The sequence below is a fragment of the Adiantum capillus-veneris genome, chromosome 27, assembly GCF_014529385.1.
Source record: "Adiantum capillus-veneris isolate H3 chromosome 27, ASM1452938v2, whole genome shotgun sequence".
Taxonomy (NCBI): domain Eukaryota; kingdom Viridiplantae; phylum Streptophyta; class Polypodiopsida; order Polypodiales; family Pteridaceae; genus Adiantum; species Adiantum capillus-veneris.
The window spans coordinates 96,116,349-96,135,798 of record NC_140957.1 but is presented as its reverse complement, the minus strand read 5'-3'; the positions used below and the strand labels follow the sequence as shown (position 1 = coordinate 96,135,798).

General features: G+C 43.6%; 1 protein-coding gene and 1 pseudogene across 2 annotated transcripts; both read left to right on the top strand.

The window, feature by feature from the left end:
* The first annotated feature begins 574 nt into the window (after positions 1-574).
* LOC147422429 (uncharacterized) lies at positions 575-5,663 on the top strand. 2 transcript variants are annotated; one of them, XM_086502884.1, is made up of 3 exons: positions 575-3,353; positions 3,433-3,508; positions 3,616-5,663. In XM_086502884.1, the coding sequence occupies exons 1-3, from the start codon at positions 3,048-3,050 to the stop codon at positions 3,672-3,674; spliced, it is 441 nt and encodes a 146-aa protein (XP_086359010.1). In that variant the 5' UTR covers positions 575-3,047; the 3' UTR covers positions 3,675-5,663. The 2 variants fall into 2 exon arrangements, with proteins under 2 accessions (XP_086359010.1, XP_086359009.1); XM_086502883.1 differs by having other exon boundaries at positions 3,433-3,701.
* Positions 5,664-5,848: 185 nt separating this feature from the next.
* Positions 5,849-18,642, top strand: LOC147422428 (uncharacterized; annotated as a pseudogene).
* The last annotated feature ends 808 nt before the right edge of the window (positions 18,643-19,450 follow it).

The following is a 19,450-nucleotide window of genomic DNA, read 5'->3' as shown; positions in this document are numbered from 1 at the left end:
ATTGGAGATTGGTGGATAACTCTAGCATATCGTGCCATAGTGTATGCAAAATGATGGCTTCATTTTAACAAAGCTCCAAGATCTTTGGGTACTTGAGGGTTGATGGCTAGCAAGTCTCCACCTTGAATCTATGTCAAGCAATGGCAGCTTAAATCGATCGATGATCGTAGCGGTCATCGTCTCTCCTGGCTAAAAATTCATGACATTCAAGGGCCACTTTTATGAGGTCCGCAATGTCCATAGGTAGCTGTGGTGCCTTGGCATAGGTGTAAGTAGGTCTTGATATCGCCATGACATGCATGATTGGTTGCAGGCAGTCAACAAGGTGATGCCTTTCAAGGAACTGGCTCTGAGATAAACAACACGACTATCATACAAGCATCAAATGGGGTTCTAATAGTTATTTTCTGGCAGTGAGGAAAGGAGGCTATCTTTTAAGTGCAGGAGCTCTAAAGTTGGAGGAAGAAAAACAAGATTTTTTAGCAAACATGAGGTCGGCAATCGGGAACCTGGGACAGGTTGCCAAGCGAGAGCTTTTTTTAAGTGAAGCTAGAAATAGCTTTGAACTAAAAAAACAAAAACGGACGCTCTGCAATATGGAGGGCAATGCCACTACAATGGGCTAGAAGGGAGAGGTGAGAGGGGCTTCAGTTCTGCATGAAAAGGATCGGCCATGCATGCGTTGGTGGATGGAGCGGAGAAGCAAGGACGGCCAGGGGAATAGCATGGACTTTGAAGGCTGAGAAGGGCTGCCAGGAGGAGGTGGCAGTGGCTTGGAGTATTGCAAAGGGATGGTCAACAATTGCATGAAAAGAGGAGAAGGAGGGTCTGCTTGGGGCTGCAGTTGACCGAGTGCTGCAAATAGACGAGCCGCCATATCAGGTAAGCATGCAGAAGGAGGTGACGAGCTAGGGAGCAACTAGGCACAGGAGTTAAAGGTACCACAGGGAAGAAAGGAGGATTTCATGGCAGCATAGACTGCACCAAGGGAGCAGACCACGAACAACATTGGATTGGGGAGCCGAAAGCTGCAATATGAAAAAATCATCATGCAATCGAAGGGCAAGGCAACTTTTAGGGATGTGGGGTGGGTTACTTGAAGAGGGAACGTACAAAAAAGACTTGCAAGCCGGCTACATAGGAGGAAAGGGAGCTAGCGCTATTGGGGGGTGAGAAATTGGCATGCCCTGAGCAGTGCAAGGAAAAAAACTATATTGCTACCCGATACCGCTACAAGGTAGGCTGCTTACATGGGAAGGAACCGTGATTTTGTGGACGCTGCAGGCTTTGGAAGGTGCTACAAAGAGGAGGGGCTTGCTGTATGTTGAGAAAGTTCGAGGGATGTCAAGCACAACGAGCATTGGGAACTGTGAACAAAGGTTGTCTGTGGCGCATGAAAGAGGTGCATTACACAAGTGAAGGCTGCAAGGTATCACGCCAAGCAAGAGAGGAGGTTCACCACCATTCCATCATTGTATATGCTCCTTTGAAGGACTTTATTATGGTTTTTTGGTAGCTCTACTCTTAAATCTGTATCAACCTTCTCTTCCACTTTCATGTCAAATGGCGTGTTGTGAATATGAATGGTAGATGTACGAGCATCAGGTGTGCAAGAAAATATATACTAGCTTGTAGACAAACTTATCATATATGTGACCAACCTCAAGGTGTTTGAGGGCATCGAGATGCTTCCCTTTTCATGAGGGTATTTGCATGTTGGGTGATGCAGTGTGGTAAGCCGGAGATGTTTGAGTCTGAGTTTGGGCAATAGTCATTGGTAGATTGGGAGTCTCAGTATTTGATTATTAGGGGATCGGGGTGTTGTGGAATCACTGGGCTATAAAGAGGCAATCATATTATGTACTGGGTGTTTTGCGACTTATTCCTTTCCATCTTGTGGTGCCCCCACTGAGGATCACAATGATTGCTCAAGTGATGGCACGGTTCAATAACATGGTGGCAGATTGTGAGTTAGTGTTGTCAGGTGAGCAACACGGTGAAGATTGTATTTCAAATGTGGAGCTCTCGATATTGTCAATGCGGATGGTGATGGGCGAAGCCAAGTTAAGGGCTACGCGTCTCGTGATGTGAGGGAAGGCCAAAGCCTCGTTCGAAGGGTCAGAAATCATGGCAGATCGTTCGAGCTCAATTTATCCAAGATTTCAAGCAGAGGATTTTGCCTGGAGAAGTGGACGCAAAATTTAAGGTCTTGAAGCAAGATGTAAGTGGTGAGTTTTCAACCTCTTTAAATCAATTTGAAGATATTTGGCAGCAATTAGGGTAAAATTGAAGGTCTTGAAGCAGCATGTAAGTGGTAAGTTTTCAACATTTTTAAATCTATTTGAAGATATTTGGCAGCAATTAGAAGCTGCTACCCACTCCCAAGGCAATGATTACTTCAAATTAGAGAGATATTTGAAGTGCTTACATCCCAAGATTTGAGAAAAGGTGGAGTTTGCTGGTGCAAAGGCATATGAGGATGCACTATACGTCGCCAAAGTGAAGAGTAGAAAGATGAAGAAGAAGTTGGGACATGGGTTTGTTTAAACCTAGTGATTATATTTTTGTTCCGACGACATCGCAACATGAAGCGCAGGTAATAGCCATTCACGATTTTCAACATGCAATGGGTGCGAGTTCTCCATGGGTAAGCTCTATTCCATATTGTGTTTCATTCGTGCCCCCCTATGTGCTAGATATCCATGCCTACAAAGGAGTATATCATCAACGAGGATGAAGGGTGCATAAACGAGGATATGCATGCTGAGAAGAGAGAGAAGATGCCGTTGGATTTTAGGTATCAATAGAGGGTAAATATCATCAGGTGGTAGAGGAGATTAAGCCAACCATGGAAACTCTAGAGGCTCAATTGTAGAAGCAAGTACGAATATGGAAGTTTGTCAATTAGTTGAGGCAAAAGCGAATGATGTCCAAGACCGGGGGTTGGGAAACCCTCTCTTATGCCTTGGGATGGTGAGTCCCTTCCGACTATAGAGGTAAGCTCTGAGGATGAGGTTGATTGGGGTGTTGATGAGCCAGTAGTATAGATGAAGTTACAGGTGCTTGTTGTTGCTAAATCTATGGCCATGATGCAGATTAAGCAAGGCCTGATACCACCTCAAGTGTCAGAAGAAGAAGCACATGTTATTTTGCTTGAGTCTTTGTGTGATGTCAAAGCAGACAATCAAGTTTGGGATGAAGAGAAAGCAATAGAGGATGACAATGTCAATGAGGGCGGCTCTATGGACTTGGGATTGAAGGCAAGAGACACCCAGTCTATGTGCAAGGAGGTTTGTGCTGATGGGTTGATGGTTATGCTTTTAAGGGTTGCTTTTCAACAAGTTGTATGCCAGGTACTATGCTCTTTGCAAGGAGTTTCTGATATGAAGGCCTCTTTAGTGGATATTTATGTGGTTTCCTGGGACTTTGTAGGAGTGTCTTATATGGATGGGGATGCTTATCATGTGCAGTCAGACCATTGCTCAATACATGTTGAAGTGGAGGAATGGTATGGAGAGCTTTTATCATGCTCTATGTGCAGGTTTACAGATGCATTACATATTGCATATGTTTTACAGAAGCATGGCTTTGGCAAATGGTTTCTTTTTTATCCAGGTGGAGTGCCAATCATAGATGAGAGAGCTTATGGATTTCCTTCTGACCCTCGAGGGTGATGCAACTGTTGCTTTCTCTCTCTCTATCTCTATACTACTCATATAGTTGCTATATGCTACCTTTTCCTTTGAAGTATCATTATACAATTCATATATACCATTTGCTCTTATGAAATACTATTATAACTAAATAATTCTTTGGTTGAGCATAAATGCTCAACTAGGGGGTGGGCAATGATGGTGTGGCCAAACACTGTCGACCCAGGGACATGCAAGAAGCACATACATGAGGCTTAGTAGGTAGATGACACAATGTTTGAGCAACTTCTTGATGGAGGATTGGACAAGTCCTAATTTGATGTGTATGTTAGATGTGGCATTTAGCAGGGCAAGGATGGCTTTCCACCCTACTAGTTCGGATTCTCAAAGGTATTGTAGATTGGTGGATAACTCTAGCCTATCATGCCATAGTGTATGCAAAATGATGGCTTCATTTTGACAAAGCTCCAAGATCTTTGGGTACTTGAGGGTTGATGGCTAGCAAATCTTCACCTTGAATCTATGTCAAGCAATGGCAGCTTAAATCGATCGATGATGGTAGCGTTCGTATACTCTCTTAACTAAAAATTCATGACATTCAAGGGCCACTTTTATGAGGTCCACGATGTCCATAGGTGGCTATGGTGCCTTGGCATAGGTGTAAGTAGGTCTTGATATCGCTATGACATGCATGATCGGTTGCAGGCAGTCACGAAGGTGATGCCTTTCAAGGAATTAGCTTCGAGATAACCAACACGACTATTATACAAGCATCAAATGGGGTTGCAATAGTCATTTTCTGGTAGTGAGGAAAGCAGACAGTCTTTTAATTGCAGGAGCTCTAAAGTTGGAGGAAGAAAAGCAAGACTTTTTACCAAACATGAGGTCGACAGTCGGGAACGTGGGACAGGTTGCCAAGCAACAGATTTTTTAAGTTAAGCTATAAATAGCTTTGAACTAAAAAAAGAAAAACGACACTCTGCATGGAGGGCGACGCCACTACGATGGGCTGGAAGGGGGAGGTGAGAGGGGCTTCAGTTCTGCATGAAAAGGATCGGCCATGCATGCGTTGGTGGATGGAGCATAGAAGCAAGGACGGCCGGGGGAATAGCAAGGCCTTTGAAGGTTGAGAAGGGCTGCCACGAGGAGGTGGCCCTGGCTTGGAGTATTGCAAAGCGATGGTCGACGGTTGCATGAAAAGAGGAGAAGGAGGGTCTGCAGTTGACCGAGTATTGCGAATGGAAGAGCCTCCATACCAGATGAGCATGGAGAAGGAGGTGATGAGCTAGGGAGCAACTAGGCGTAGGAGTTAAAGGGTACCACAGGGAAGAAACGAGGATTTGATGGTAGTGTAGACTGCACCAAGGGAGCGGACCATGAACAACATTGGATTGGGGAGCCGAAAGCTGCAATATGAAAAAATCATCATCAATTGAAGCGGAAGGCAACTTTTAGGGATCTAGGGTTGGTCAGTTGAAGAGGGCACACAAAAAAAAGACCTGCAAAGGGAGCTAGCGCTATTGGGGGGTGACCAATTGGCAGCCTCTAAGCAGTGCAAGGAGAAAAAACTATATTACCCAATACCGGTATAAGATAGGTCACAAAAGGGCTGCCTACATGAGAAAGAACCGTGATTTGGTGGGTGCTGCAGGGTTTGGAAGGTACTGCCGTATGTTGAGAAAGTCCAAGGGATATCAAGCACAGTGAGCATTGGGAACTGTGAACAAAGGTTGTCTGTGGTGCATGAAAGAGGTGCATTACACAAGCGAAGGCTCCGAGGTATCACGCCAAGAGAGAGAGGAGGTTCACCACCATTCCATCATTGTATATGCTCCTTTGAAGTACTTTATTATGGTTTTTTGGTAGCTCTACTCTTAAATCTGTATCAACCTTCTCTTCCACTTTCATGTCAAATGGCGTGTTGTGAATATGAATCGTAAATGTACGAGCATCAGGTGTGCAAGAAAATATGTGCTAGCTTGTAGACAAACTTATCATATATGTGACCAACCTCAAGGTGTTTGACGGCGTCGAGATGCTTCCCTTTTGATGACGGTGTTCGCATGTTGGGTGATTCGGTGTGGTGAGTCAGAGATGTTTGAGTCTAAGTTTGGGCAATGGTCGTTGGCAAGTTGGGAGTTTGAGTATGTCATTATTAGGGGATCGGGGTGTTGTGGAATCATTGGGCTATAGAGAGGCAATCATATTATGTGCTGGGTGTTTTGCGACTTATTTCTTTCCATCTTGTGGTTCCCCCATTGAGGATCACATTGATCGCTCAAGTGATGGCGTGGTTCAATAACATGGTGACAGATTGTGAGTTAGTGTTCTCAGGTGAGCAAGATGCTAAAGATTGTATGTCAGATGTGGAGTTCTGGATATTGTCAATGCAGATGGTGATGGGCGAAGCCATGTCAAGGGCTACGCCTCTCGTGATGTGAGGGAAGGCCAAAGCTTGGTTCGAAGGGTTAGACGCTTCTAATTGGAAATCATGGCAGATCGTTCGAGCTCAATTTATCCAAGTTTGCAAGCAGAGGATTTTGCTTGGAGAAGTGGACGCAAGATTGAAGGTCTTGAAGCAAGATGTAAGTGGTGAGTTTTCAACCTTTTTAAATCAATTTGAAGATATTTGGCAGCAATTAGGGTAAAATTGAAGGTCTTGAAGCAGCATGTAAGTGGTGAGTTTTCAAGCTTTTCAAATCAATTTGAAGATATTTGGCAGCAATTAGAAGCTGCTACATAGTCTTGAGGCAATGACTACTTCAAATTAGAGAGATTTTTGAAGTGCTTACATCCCAAGATTTGAGCAAAGGTGGAGTTTGCTGGTGCAAAGGCATATGAGGATGCAGTATACGTCGCCAAAGTGAAGAGTAGAAAGATGAAGAAGAAGTTGCAGATGGGTTTGCTTAAACCTAGTGATTATATTTTTGTTCCGACGACCTTGCAACATGAAGCGCAGGTAAAAGCCATTTAGGATTTCCAATGTCATAATAATCAATATCTAATTCTCCTAAATGATTTTCTCATATTAAACTGATCATTTAATGTGGGGAAGTGCCAAGGGAGAAAAAGCTAGAATATTGGTTAAGTTAGCAGACCGGCCACAGTAGGGATCCAAAGGAGGGAAATGAGGGATCCAAAGGGGGGGCCATCTGCAAAAGAGCCATGTGAAACAACGGGCTAAAAAGACCCTAAGGTTCAGCCCATTAAGACTTCCAAAATGCTAAGGTTCCAAAATTCAAAGGTTGTGTCCAAAGGTCAACCTTAGGGAAAATTGGATGCTTAGTGTGTGTGCCCAAAAAGTCTTTCTGCATCCCTACATGGGAGGGGGTGAGCCCCAAAACTAGGGGATGAGAGAGAAAACCACACACACACACACAGGCTCCCTTTACACAAAGGGAATGAGGGACACATGTCAGCTTCCTAGGCCAGATGCCCACAAGGTGTGCCCAATTCCTATTGGAAGACCCTTGAAGTGGACCAATGAGAATTAAGCTAGAGTAAATCTAGTTTAATTAATTTAAAAACATTTAATAAAAGAAACCAATAAGAATTAAGTGTCCTAGAAGACTATTGGGCAGTCTCCCAAGGGGTCCAATGAGCATTCAGAAGCCCCATGGCTTGCCTGATTCCTATTGGCCAGGAGGCAAAGGGGTCCAATGAGAGTTTAGTTTAATTATTTAATTATCTAAAGCTCTCACAAAAGGGGAAAGGGGGACACATGTCAGAAGGCTATCACTTATGCTGCTTAATTCCTATTGGCTTGACCTGGGGAGGTCCAATGAGGAAAAAGCCAGCCTAACTTAGCAGCTAGGGCTCGCCCAAGAGAGAGGGGGGGCTGATTTTTGCTGGGCATTCACTCTCACACTCTCACACTTGACCATGTGTGAAGGGAAAACACTCTATCTCCTCCCAAGCTTTAATGGAGAGCTCATCACCTACTCCAAGCTTGTGAGATAGAAGCCTACATCAACACTCTCTTGGCATGTGGATGCAAATCCAACCAAGAGCCAAGCTTCAATGCATGCTCATCTTCTCTACCAAGCTAATTACTAAGCTAAGCTATGCTAATATGAGTGATTATGTGAGGAGATGTACTTCTTTCTCGTAAGATACTTCTTTTTCCTCTCAATCTACTCTCATACCCTGCTAGCTCTCACCATCTTCGAAGATGTGTGAGTTCTTGGGTCTGAGAACGGGGATAATTCAAGTTGTGTTTGATTAAGTGTTTTGCTTGGTGTATGAAGCTTCCATCTTCATTGCACTAGCTAGTCTTGAAGGAACACAAAGAATTGTATTGTACAATGTCTCTCTTGATGGGAGAAACCATAATACAAAGCCTTTTGGAGGGGGGACCGGCTCCATGCAAATCCGGTCCTCAACTGTTGTCAATAGTTTAATTGCTCTCTCTTTTGAAAGTATTGTCGATGCTATCTAACTAGGTGTTATGCTTTTTGTTGCTCTCTCCACCCAAGCACTCTTGTAATTATCATTAGAATCTATTCTAATGAAATGCCCACTATGTTCATGCTAATTTCCGCTACAAATAAGATTCTAGGCCATTAAATGTTACATTGGTATCAGAGCTCAAGGTTTCTCTTTTCTTGCTCAAGAAGGGAGGTCCTCAAGCTAGCTACAAATGGTTGGTATTATTAATTGCCTGTGAGTAAGTAGAATAGGGATTTTTCAGCCTTGCAGTGCGCCTGCCTTTGTGCAGTTAACGGGGCATCACCGTCGAGAGCTATGGTCTTAATAGTGGAGTCCTACGGGGCTTGCCTACGGCTTAACCACTATTGAGCTATTAGAAGCTTGACAGGAGCCGGTGCTGTTTTGGTGTCGAAAGACCCTCTCTTCTATTCCTTGCAATTAATGGTATTCGAGCCGCGGGTACAGTAACTTGAGTGCTTTTTCTAAAGGGGTAAAGAGGAGTAGCAACTAGGGCTTGAAGTGCCAAAGTACACCTAAAAAGTTTACACCTAAAAATTGTTAGAATGGCTGACAATATTAAAGAGAGTGAAATTAATGTTGATAACTTTGATTTTGCTCATGAGCAAGCTACTAATGATGCTTCAATGCTTGTTAATTATCTTGTTTCTAGGCTTCAACAAGCCATGGGCAATCCATCTCTCCAAAGTGAAGTGCAACGGCAGCTCCGTGCTCACGGGATTCTCCAAGCTCATCACCATGACGAGAGAACACCTAGGAAGCCTCCTTGTGAGACTACCAAAAGAGGTCTCTCTCCGATTCGGGAAGAAGAAGAGAATCCATATGAAGGGCTCAAGAACTTACTTCTTGATGATGCATCTCCTTCCCAAAGGAGAACTCAAGAGCCTCCACCGAAGGAACGAGAAAGAAGCGAGTCTCCCGCCACCTCGGCGGAGATGGCTCCACGAAGACGGCGGGCTAAACGCTCTCCATCACCACCAAAGCGGAGAAGACCATCACACTCTTCTCCACGCCATAATTCAAAGAGGGATGATAAAAAGCAAGAGAAGAAAAAGGCGAGAAAGAGGACACCCTCTTCTCCATCTTCTTTATCCTCTTCCTCTTATGAAAGCTATGGTGAAGACGACAAAGATCAAGACAAGAAAAAGGCGAGAAAGAGGTCACCCTCTTCTCCACCTTCTTCAAATTCTTCATCTTCTGAAGAAAGTGATGGTGCAACTTTTGAACCATCAAAAAGAAGAGGCCATAGGAAATCCTATGCCGCATGGAAGAGGTCGTCCAAGCTGAAGAAATTCAAAGAGGGAGGGAAGAGCATCTCTTTCCTTACCTATGATGGTACCTTCGGTGCTACAGACAAAGTTTTGGCCTTTATCCAGCAATTCGATGCGGCGTTTGGAGATGAGGGCTTCACGGAGTCCTCTAAGCTACGCCATGTAGCTATGCACTTTCAAAAGTCCGCCAGACAATGGTGGTCTAGCCTACGAGCCAACGGTGAAGCTCCACGAACATGGAAGGCTTTAAGAGCTTCCATTATGAAGCAGTTTTTGGCCACCGATGCCAAAGACAAAGTACTCACCGAATGGCGAAGCTTAAAGCTCTCTCCCAATGAATCCATCCACAAATATGTAGACAAGTTTTGGGACCTACAACTCAAAGCCACTGTCTTCAAAAAGTTGGATTTTGGAGAGCAAAAGCAACAATTTTGTGCGGGCTTAACCGAAGAAATGGCGGAGTATGTCAACTCCCAAAGGCCACGTACCATATCGGCGGTAATACACCATACTATGGTGGCCTCGCGAATCAATTTCCAAACGGGGGTAAAAGAAATAATAAGCCCCCGGAAAACAAAGGTTCCAATGAGCCTAAGGGGAAGGACAATGTCCAAAAGTCTCCTAAGGGCAATTCCAACAAAGCTAAAGAGAAGGGAGTTTACAAAGGAAAGAATAAACTCTCTCCTGAAGAGCTTGAGCGTTATCGTAAAGATAACCGGTGTTTCAAGTGCGGCGAACAAGGGCATGCGTACCGCGCTTGTCCCCAAAAGAACAACCGCCAAGATCCTCCTAGAGCTTCTTTGGTTGAAATCCAAGAGGAGGAGATTCACCAAACTCACCACAAAGGATCTCCTCTATGCCATGCTTGGGGAAAGGTAAGAGAACATGATGCTTTTATTCTCTTTGACCCTGGTTCTACTCACAATTTCATATCTATGGAGTTAGCCACCAAGCTAGGCATACAATCCTACGAGATGGGAGATATCCTACCCGCAGACAGTGCCTTCAAGGGGCAAGAAGCTTCAGTCACTCCCTTAATCGGGAAATTGAGGCTTCATGTCCAAGGCTATGTGGACAAAGAGGATTTCTTTATCTCTCCTCTCAAGCATGAGGATGTAATCCTAGGGGCACCATGGTTTGACCGTTTGGCTGCCCATGTTAAATTTCCTGAAAGGAGAATCTCCTTTAAGTTCAGGGAAAAGGACATGTATATAGATGCTAGGGAGATGGGTAACACCATCCCCATTGTACATACACCAGCTTTCAACAAGTCAATAAAGAGCTCTATTTCCGTGTACATGATTTTTGTTAAAGATTCTCAAAATGAACCTAATGCTTTAGCAAAAGAAAATAAAAGCAACCAAAAGGAATTAGAGTTATCCAATTTTCTCAAGGGGTTTCAAGATGTCTTTATTGACGACATCCCCTGTGAGCTACCTCCTAAACGAGGTAATGACGACCATGCAATTGAACTTCTTCCAGGAAGTTCACCGCCTAACAAACCTCCTTATAGAGTTTCTCAAGCTCAACAAGAGGAGATTATGCGGCAAGTGCATGAGTTAATTGAGAAGGGCATGGTTAGGCCTAGCTCATCTCCATTTTGCTCACCTGTGCTATTAGTGCAAAAGAAAGACGGCACATATCGTATGTGTGTCGACTATAGAGCACTAAATAGGATCACTATCAAGAATAGGTTTCCCGTTCCACGGGTAGAAGACCTATTTGATAAGCTACAAGGATCGACCTACTTCAGTAGGATTGACCTAAAAAGTGGCTATCATCAAATAAGGATAGTTGATCAAGACATTGTAAAGACCGCATTTCGTACTACATTTGGTCTTTACGAATACATTGTCATGCCTTTTGGCTTGACTAATGCACCAGCCACATTTAACCGCTTGATGGAGAAGCTGTTCAGACCTCATCGAACCTTCACTGGAGTGTTCTTTGATGATATTATCATCTACTCTAATTCATTAGAGGAACATAAGCAACACCTCCAGGTAATATTTCAAGTTTTAAGAGAGAATAAACTTTATGTTAATCGAAAGAAAAGTGAATTTTTCTTGCAAGAGATTCAATATTTAGGTCACATTATCTCTCAAGATGGAATCCAAATGGATCCATCCAAGTTAGAGGTAATAAAAGGATGGCCTAAACCAAGGAATCTTCATGAACTAAGAAGCTTTATAGGTATGTGTGCATACTATAGACGCTTCATAGAAAAGTTCTCACAAATTGCGGGACCATTACATGACCTAACAAAGAAAAATGTTAGGTATACGTGGTCTGCTAAGGAGAACAATGCTTTCGAAAAGCTTAAAGAAAAGCTTATCTCTCAACCTGTGCTTACACTACCGGATCTCTCAAAACCATTTGAGGTCCAATGTGATGCTTGTGGTGATTGCCTTGGGGCTGTTTTGCTCCAAGAAGGGCACGCCATAGGCTATGAGAGTCGAAGGCTCGACCCTGTTGAGCAAGCTCTAGGCATATACGAAAAAGAACTCCTTGCAGTTCTACATGCCTTAGACTCATGGAAGCACTATTTATTGGGGACTCCTTTTATTCTGCGAACGGATCACCAAAGTCTTAAGTACTTCATGACGCAGACCAAGCTCTCCGACAAACAAATGAGGTGGGCAAATTTCCTTTCGCAATTTCATTTTCATATTGCTCACATTGCTGTCAAGCATAATCAAGTAGCCGATGCACTCTCAAGACGACCGAGAGTGAATGCGGTTTCCATAGCAACTCACAATGATCTATCTTTAATGATAGATGAGTATGCTATTGATCCCGATTTTAGAGATGTGATTTCAGCCCTTGCCTTAGGGAAGAAAGAAGAACCATTTACTTTACAAGATGGCTATCTTCTCTATGGCAATAGACTCTGCGTTACTAACTCACTACGTGAGAAAGTAATGTATGAATCTCATGCCCCCCATATGCGGGGCATAGAGGGATTCAGTCTACCCTAAAGGGAATTGAAACATATTTCTATTGGCCTACCATGAAAGTGAACATACATGAGTATGTTTCCAAATGTGTGGTATGTCAAAAGACAAAATTTGATAGAGGGAAGCAACTTGGATTGCTTCAACCCTTGCCAATTCCTAATTCACCGTGGGAGAGCATATCCATGGATTTTATCTTTGGATTGCCTAAGTCTATCCATGGGAATACGGGAATATGGACGATAGTAGACAGGTTCAGTAAACAAGCTCATTTTATACCTGTCAAAAAGACTATCAAAGCCCATCAAATGGCAACCCTCTTCATTTCACAAATTTTCAAGTACCATGGCTTGCCAATGTCCATAGTGTCGGATAGAGATCCTAGAATGACCAGTAATTTCTGGAAGGGTCTCTTTGAGAATTTAGGAACAAGGCTAAACTTCTCTTCGGCCTATCATCCACAAACTGATGGCCAAAGTGAAATAGCTAACCTAACTATTCTCGATCTACTAAAAGCCTATGTAACGGAAGTAGATCAAAGATCCCAATGGGAGAAGTACTTACCCTTAGTAGAGTATGCTTACAATAACACTGTACATACTTCTACAGGAAAAGCACCTTTCGAGGTAATTGAGGGAAGATCAAAAAGTCCCTTGCTACTTAAGGTACATGGGAAGATCTTCGCTGCAGATGAGTATAGCCGAGACCTACAAGAATCTTTCCAAAAGATTAAGGATGCTATCTCTATCTCACAGCAAAGGCAAAAGGCTGCTGCTGACAAGCACAGAAGAGCCCAAGCCTTTAAAGAAAACGATTGGGTCTTGTTAAAGTTTCCCAAGGCTCGCTTAAGGCACACGACGGGCAAGAATCCTACGGGCCACCAAAAGTACTATACTAAACTAGCAAAAAGGTACTATGGTCCCTTCCAAATTCTTAGGCCAATCAATGAGATGGCCTATCAACTTAAGTTGCCCAATCATTGGCTCATACACAATGCTTTTCATGTGAGCCTCTTAAAGCCTTACAAAGGAGAGCCACCTCAAGAACCAACTATTGAAGACCCACCGGAGATCGAGGACCACGAGGAGGTGCTGCAGCCCGAGTCCATTCTCCGACATGAAGACAAGGTATTAAGAGGCGGTAAGACTATCCGACGATATCTTATTAAGTTTAAGAATTATCCTTTTGAAGATGCTAGATGGATGCAAGGCATACAATTAAAGGATAACCTAAACCTTGTCAATGCTTACAATGCTTCCCAAGAGTAAGCAAATGTACAAAATGTTAAAAAAAAATGAACAAAAATTTTTGTCTTATAAGACTCTCTTTTTCTTTATTTGTGCACAAAAATAAAGTAGTATGCATGCTTAGATCAAGTTTGTGGAGACGACGTCTCCCAAACACCAAGTAGAGCTTGTCACTCTACTATGGAAGACTGATAGGACTAATGTGCAGACATGCTTGCGGCAGCCTCAGGCTCTCAAGCGCCAAATGGACTAGTCATCCATTATGGAATGATGTCGTAGGGTAACATAGGGATCCTCTACCCGCTAAGAAAAGGACTCATGCATATGCTTTATCTTCTCTACACCATAGTCGAGGACGACTATGATTTCAAGAGAGAGGTAATGTCATAATAATCAATATCTAATTCTCCTAAATGATTTTCTCATATTAAACTAATCATTTAATGTGGGGAAGTGCCAAGGGAGAAAAAGCTAGAATATTGGTTAAGTTAGCAGACCGGCCACAGTAGGGATCCAAAGGACGGAAATTAGGGATCCAAAGGGGGGGCCATCTGCAAAAGAGCCATGTGAAACAACGGGCTAAAAAGACCCTAAGGTTCAGCCCATTAAGACTTCCAAAATGCTAAGGTTCCAAAATTCAAAGGTTGTGTCCAAAGGTCAACCTTAGGGAAAATTGGATGCTTAGTGTGTGTGCCCAAAAAGTCTTTCTGCATCCCTACATGGGAGGGGGCGAGCCCCAAAACTAGGGGATGAGAGAGAAAACCACACACACACACACAGGCTCCCTTTACACAAAGGGAATGAGGGACACATGTCAGCTTCCTAGGCCAGATGCCCACAAGGCGTGCCCAATTCCTATTGGAAGACCCTTGAAGTGGACCAATGAGAATTAAGCTAGAGTAAATCTAGTTTAATTAATTTAAAAACATTTAATAAAAGAAACCAATAAGAATTAAGTGTCCTAGAAGACTATTGGGCAGTCTCCCAAGGGGTCCAATGAGCATTCAGAAGCCCCATGGCTTGCCTGATTCCTATTGGCCAGGAGGCAAAAAGGTCCAATGAGAGTTTAGTTTAATTATTTAATTATCTAAAGCTCTCACAAAAGGGGAAAGGGAGACACATGTCAGAAGGCTATCACTTATGCTGCTTAATTCCTATTGGCTTGACCTGGGGAGGTCCAATGAGGAAAAAGCCAGCCTAACTTAGCAGCTAGGGCTCGCCCAAGAGAGAGGGGGGGCTGATTTTTGCTGGGCATTCACTCTCACACTCTCACACTTGACCATGTGTGAAGGGAAAACACTCTATCTCCTCCCAAGCTTTAATGGAGAGCTCATCACCTACTCCAAGCTTGTGAGATAGAAGCCTACATCAACACTCTCTTGGCATGTGGATGCAAATCCAACCAAGAGACAAGCTTCAATGCATGCTCATCTTCTCTACCAAGCTAATTACTAAGCTAAGCTATGCTAATATGAGTGATTATGTGAGGAGATGTACTTCTTTCTCGTAAGATACTTCTTTTTCCTCTCAATCTACTCTCATACCCTGCTAGCTCTCACCATCTTCGAAGGTGTGTGAGGTCTTGGGTCTGAGAACGGGGATAATTCAAGTTGTGTTTGATTAAGTGTTTTGCTTGGTGTATGAAGCTTCCATCTTCATTGCACTAGCTAGTCTTGAAGGAACACAAAGAATTGTATTGTACAATGTCTCTCTTGATGGGAGAAACCATAATACAAAGCCTTTTGGAGGGGGGACCGGCTCCATGCAAATCCGGTCCTCAACTGTTGTCAATAGTTTAATTGCTCTCTCTTTTGAAAGTATTGTCGATGCTATCTAACTAGGTGTTATGCTTTTTGTTGCTCTCTCCACCCAAGCACTCTTGTAATTATCATTAGGAATCTATTCTAATGAAATGCCCACTATGTTCATGCTAATTTCCGCTACAAATAAGATTCTAGGCCATTAAATGTTACATCCAACATGCAGCGGGTGCACGTTCTCCATGGGTAAGCTCTATTCCATATTGTGTTTCATTGGTGCCCCCTATGTGCTAGATATCCATGCCTACGAAGGAGGATCTCATCGACGAGGATGAAGGGTGCATAAACGAGGATACGCATGAAGAGAGAGAAGATGCCGTTGGGTTTTAGGTATCAATAGAGGGTAAATATCATCAGGTGGTAGAGGAGATCAAGACAACCATGGAAACATTAGAGGCTCAATTGTAGAAGCAGGTATGAAACTTGAAGTTTTTTAATTAGTCGAGGCAAAAGCGAATATGTCCAAGACTAGGGGGGTGGGAAACCCTCTCTTATGGCTTGGGATGGTGAGGCCCTGCCAACTATAGAGGTAAGCTCTGATGATGAGGTTGATTGGGGTATTGATGAGCGAGTGGTTGGTATAGATGAAGTCACAGGTGCTTGTTTCTACTAAATCTATGGCCAGGATGCAGATTAAGCAAAGCCTGACACCTCCTCAAGTGTCAGAAGAAGAAGCACATGTGATTTCGCTTGAGTCTTTGTGTGATGTCAAAGCAGACAATCAGCTTTGGGATGCAAATAAAACAATAGCGGATGAAAATGTCAACGAGGGTGGCTCTATGGACTTGGGGTTGAAGGCAAGAGACACCCAGTCTATGTGCAAACTGGTTTGTGTTGATGGGTTGATGGTTATGCTTTTAAGGGTTGCTTTTCAATAAGTTGTATGCCAGATACTATGCTCTTTGCAAGGAGTTTCTCATATGAAGGCCTCTTTAGTGGATATTTATGTGGTTGCCTGGGACTCTGTAGGAGTCTCTTATATGGATGGGTATGCTTATCATGTGTAGTCAGACCATTGCTCAATACAGGTTCAAGTAGAGGACTGGTATGGAGAGCTTTTATCATGCTCTATGTGCAGGTTTACGGATGCATTACATGCACGTATTGCATATGTTTTATAGATGCATGGCTTTGGCCAACAATTTCTTTTGATCCAGGTGGAGTGGCAATCTCAGACGGGAGAGATTATGGATTTCCTTCTCACCCTGGAGGGTGATGCAACCACTGCTTTCTCTCTCTCTATCTCTATACTACTCATATAGTTGCTATATATTGCTACCTTTTCCTTTGAAGTATCATTATACAATTCATATGTTCCATTTGCTCTTATGAAATACTATTATAACTAAATAATTCTTTGGTTGAGCATAAATGTTCAACTAGGGGGTGGGCAATGATAGTGCGCATGCGGCCAAATACTGTCGACCCAGGGACATGCAAGAAGCACATACATGAGGCTTAGTAGGTGGATGACATAATGTTTGAGTAACTGCTTGATGGAGGATTGGACAAGTCCTAATTTGATGTGTATGTCAGATGTGGCATTTAGCACGAAGCACATACATGAGGCTTAGTAGGTGGATGACATAATGTTTGAGTAACTGCTTGATGGAGGATTGGACAAGTCCTAATTTGATGTGTATGTCAGATGTGGCATTTAGCAGGGCAAGGATGGCTTTCCACCCAACTGGTTCGGATGCTCAAAGGTATTGGAGATTGGTGGATAACTCTAGCATATCATGCCATAGTTTATTATGCAAAATGACGGCTTTATTTTGACAAAGCTCCAAGATCTTTGTGTACTTGAGGGTTGATGGCTAGCAAGTCTCCACCTTGAATCTATGTCAAGCAATGGTTGCTTAAATCGATCAATGATCGTAGCGGTCGTCGTCTCTCCTGGATAAAAATTCATGACATTCAAGGGCCAGTTTTATGAGGTCCGCGATGTCCATAGGTAGCTGTAGTGCCTTGGCACAGGTGTAAGTAGGTCTTGATATTGCTATGACATGCATGATCGGTTGCAGGCAGTCAACAAGGTGATGCCTTTCAAGAAATAAACAACACGACTATCATACAAGCATCAGATGGGGTTGCAATAGTCATTTTCTGACAGTGAGGAAAGCAGGCTGTGTTTTAATTGCAGGAGCTCTAAAGCTGGAGGAAGAAAAGAAATTATTATTTAGCAAACATGAGGTCGGCAGTCAGGAACGTGGGACAGGTTGCCAAGCAAGAGCTTTAAGTTAAGCTAGAAATAGCTTTAAACTGAAAAAAGAGATACGGACGCTCTGCATGGAGGGCGACGCCACTACAATGGGCTGGAAGGGAGAGGTGAGAGGGGCTTCAGTTCTGCATGAAAAGGGGCGGCCATGCATCCGTTGGTGGATGGAGCGGAGAAGCAAGGACAGCCGGGGGAATAGTAAGGACTTTGAAGGTTGAGAAGCGTTGCCAGGAGGAGGTGGCAGTGGCTTGGAGTATTGCAAAGCGATGGTCGATGGTTGCATGAAAAGAGAAGGAGGGTTTGCTTGGGGCTGCAGTTGACCGATTGTTGCGAATAAAAGAGCCGCCATATCAGGTGAGCATGGAGAAGAAGGTGATGAGCTAGGGAGCAAGTGGGCATAGGAGTTAAAGGGTACCACAGGGAAGAAAGGAGGATTTCATGGCAGCGTAGATTGCACCAACGGACCAGACCACGAACAACATTGGATTGGGGAGCCAAAAGCTGCAATATGAAAAAATCATCAAGCAATTGAAGGGGAAGGCGACTTTTAGGGATCTGGGGTGGGTCAGTTGAAGAGAGCACGCAAAAAAAAGACCTGCAAGCCGGCTACATAGGAGGAAAGGGAGCTAGCACTATTGGGGGGTGAGCAATTGGCAGCCCCTAAGCAGTGCAAGGAAAAGAAACTATATTGCTACCTGATACCGCTACAAGGTAGGTCACAAAAGCTAGGGCTGCTTACATGGGAAAGAACTGTGATTTGGTGGGCACTGCAGGGTTTGGAAGGTGTTGCCAAAGATGAGGGGCTTGCCGTATGCTGAGAAAGTCCGAGGGATGGCAAGCACAACTAGCATTGGCAATTGTGAACAAAGGTTGTCTGTGGTGCATGAAAGAGGCGCATTACACAAGTGAAGGCGTCCAGGTATCACGCCAAGCGGGAGAGAACGTTCACCACCATTCCATCATTGTATACGTTCCTTTGAAGGACTTTATTATGGTTTTCTGGTAGCTCTACTGTAAAATCTGTATCAACCTTCGCTTCCACTTTTATGTCAAATGGCGTGTTGTGAATATGAATGGTAGATGTACGAGCATCATGTATGAAAGAAAATATGTGCTAGCCTATAGACAAACTTATCCTATAGCCTATAGCCTAAATTCGTGGGTTCAAGCATGGGACGCCAGCAACCTCAAGGTGTTTGAGGGCATCGAGATGCTTCCCTTTTGATGAGGGTGTTTGCATTTTGGGTGGTTGGGTGCGGTAAGTCGGAGATGTTCGAGTCTGAGTTCGGACAATAGTCGTTGGCAAATTGGGAGTCTGAGTATGTGATTATTAGGGGATCATGGTGTTGTGGAATCACTGGGCTATAGAGAGGCAATCATATTATGTGCTGGGTGTTTTGCGACTTCCCTAGCTCTTTCCATCTTGTGGTGTCCCCACTCAGGTAGCTTGTCTTGAGGCTCATGTCATACAGACCAAAACGCCATGGATCAACATTCTCACCATCATGAGATATATCACTCACTTCAAACTAAGACAAAACATCCATGATATCCATGTCATCATGGTTGTCCCAAATTTCCAAGTTACAATCCTTTTCAACATCCACACATGCATGTGAGGTTCTCATAAGCTTTTTCACCCTCGACAATGCATGACACACCGTGACATGCATCTCCTCATACATCTTAACTTGTGGATTGTGAAAGCCCTAATCAAAACTACCGTCACAATCCACATCACTTAAATCAACCTCTTTCTCACAATAAAAATCATAACTAGCAAGAAACTCGTGCCACCAATAGCATCATCAACATCACAAACATCAATCTCAACATCCTAA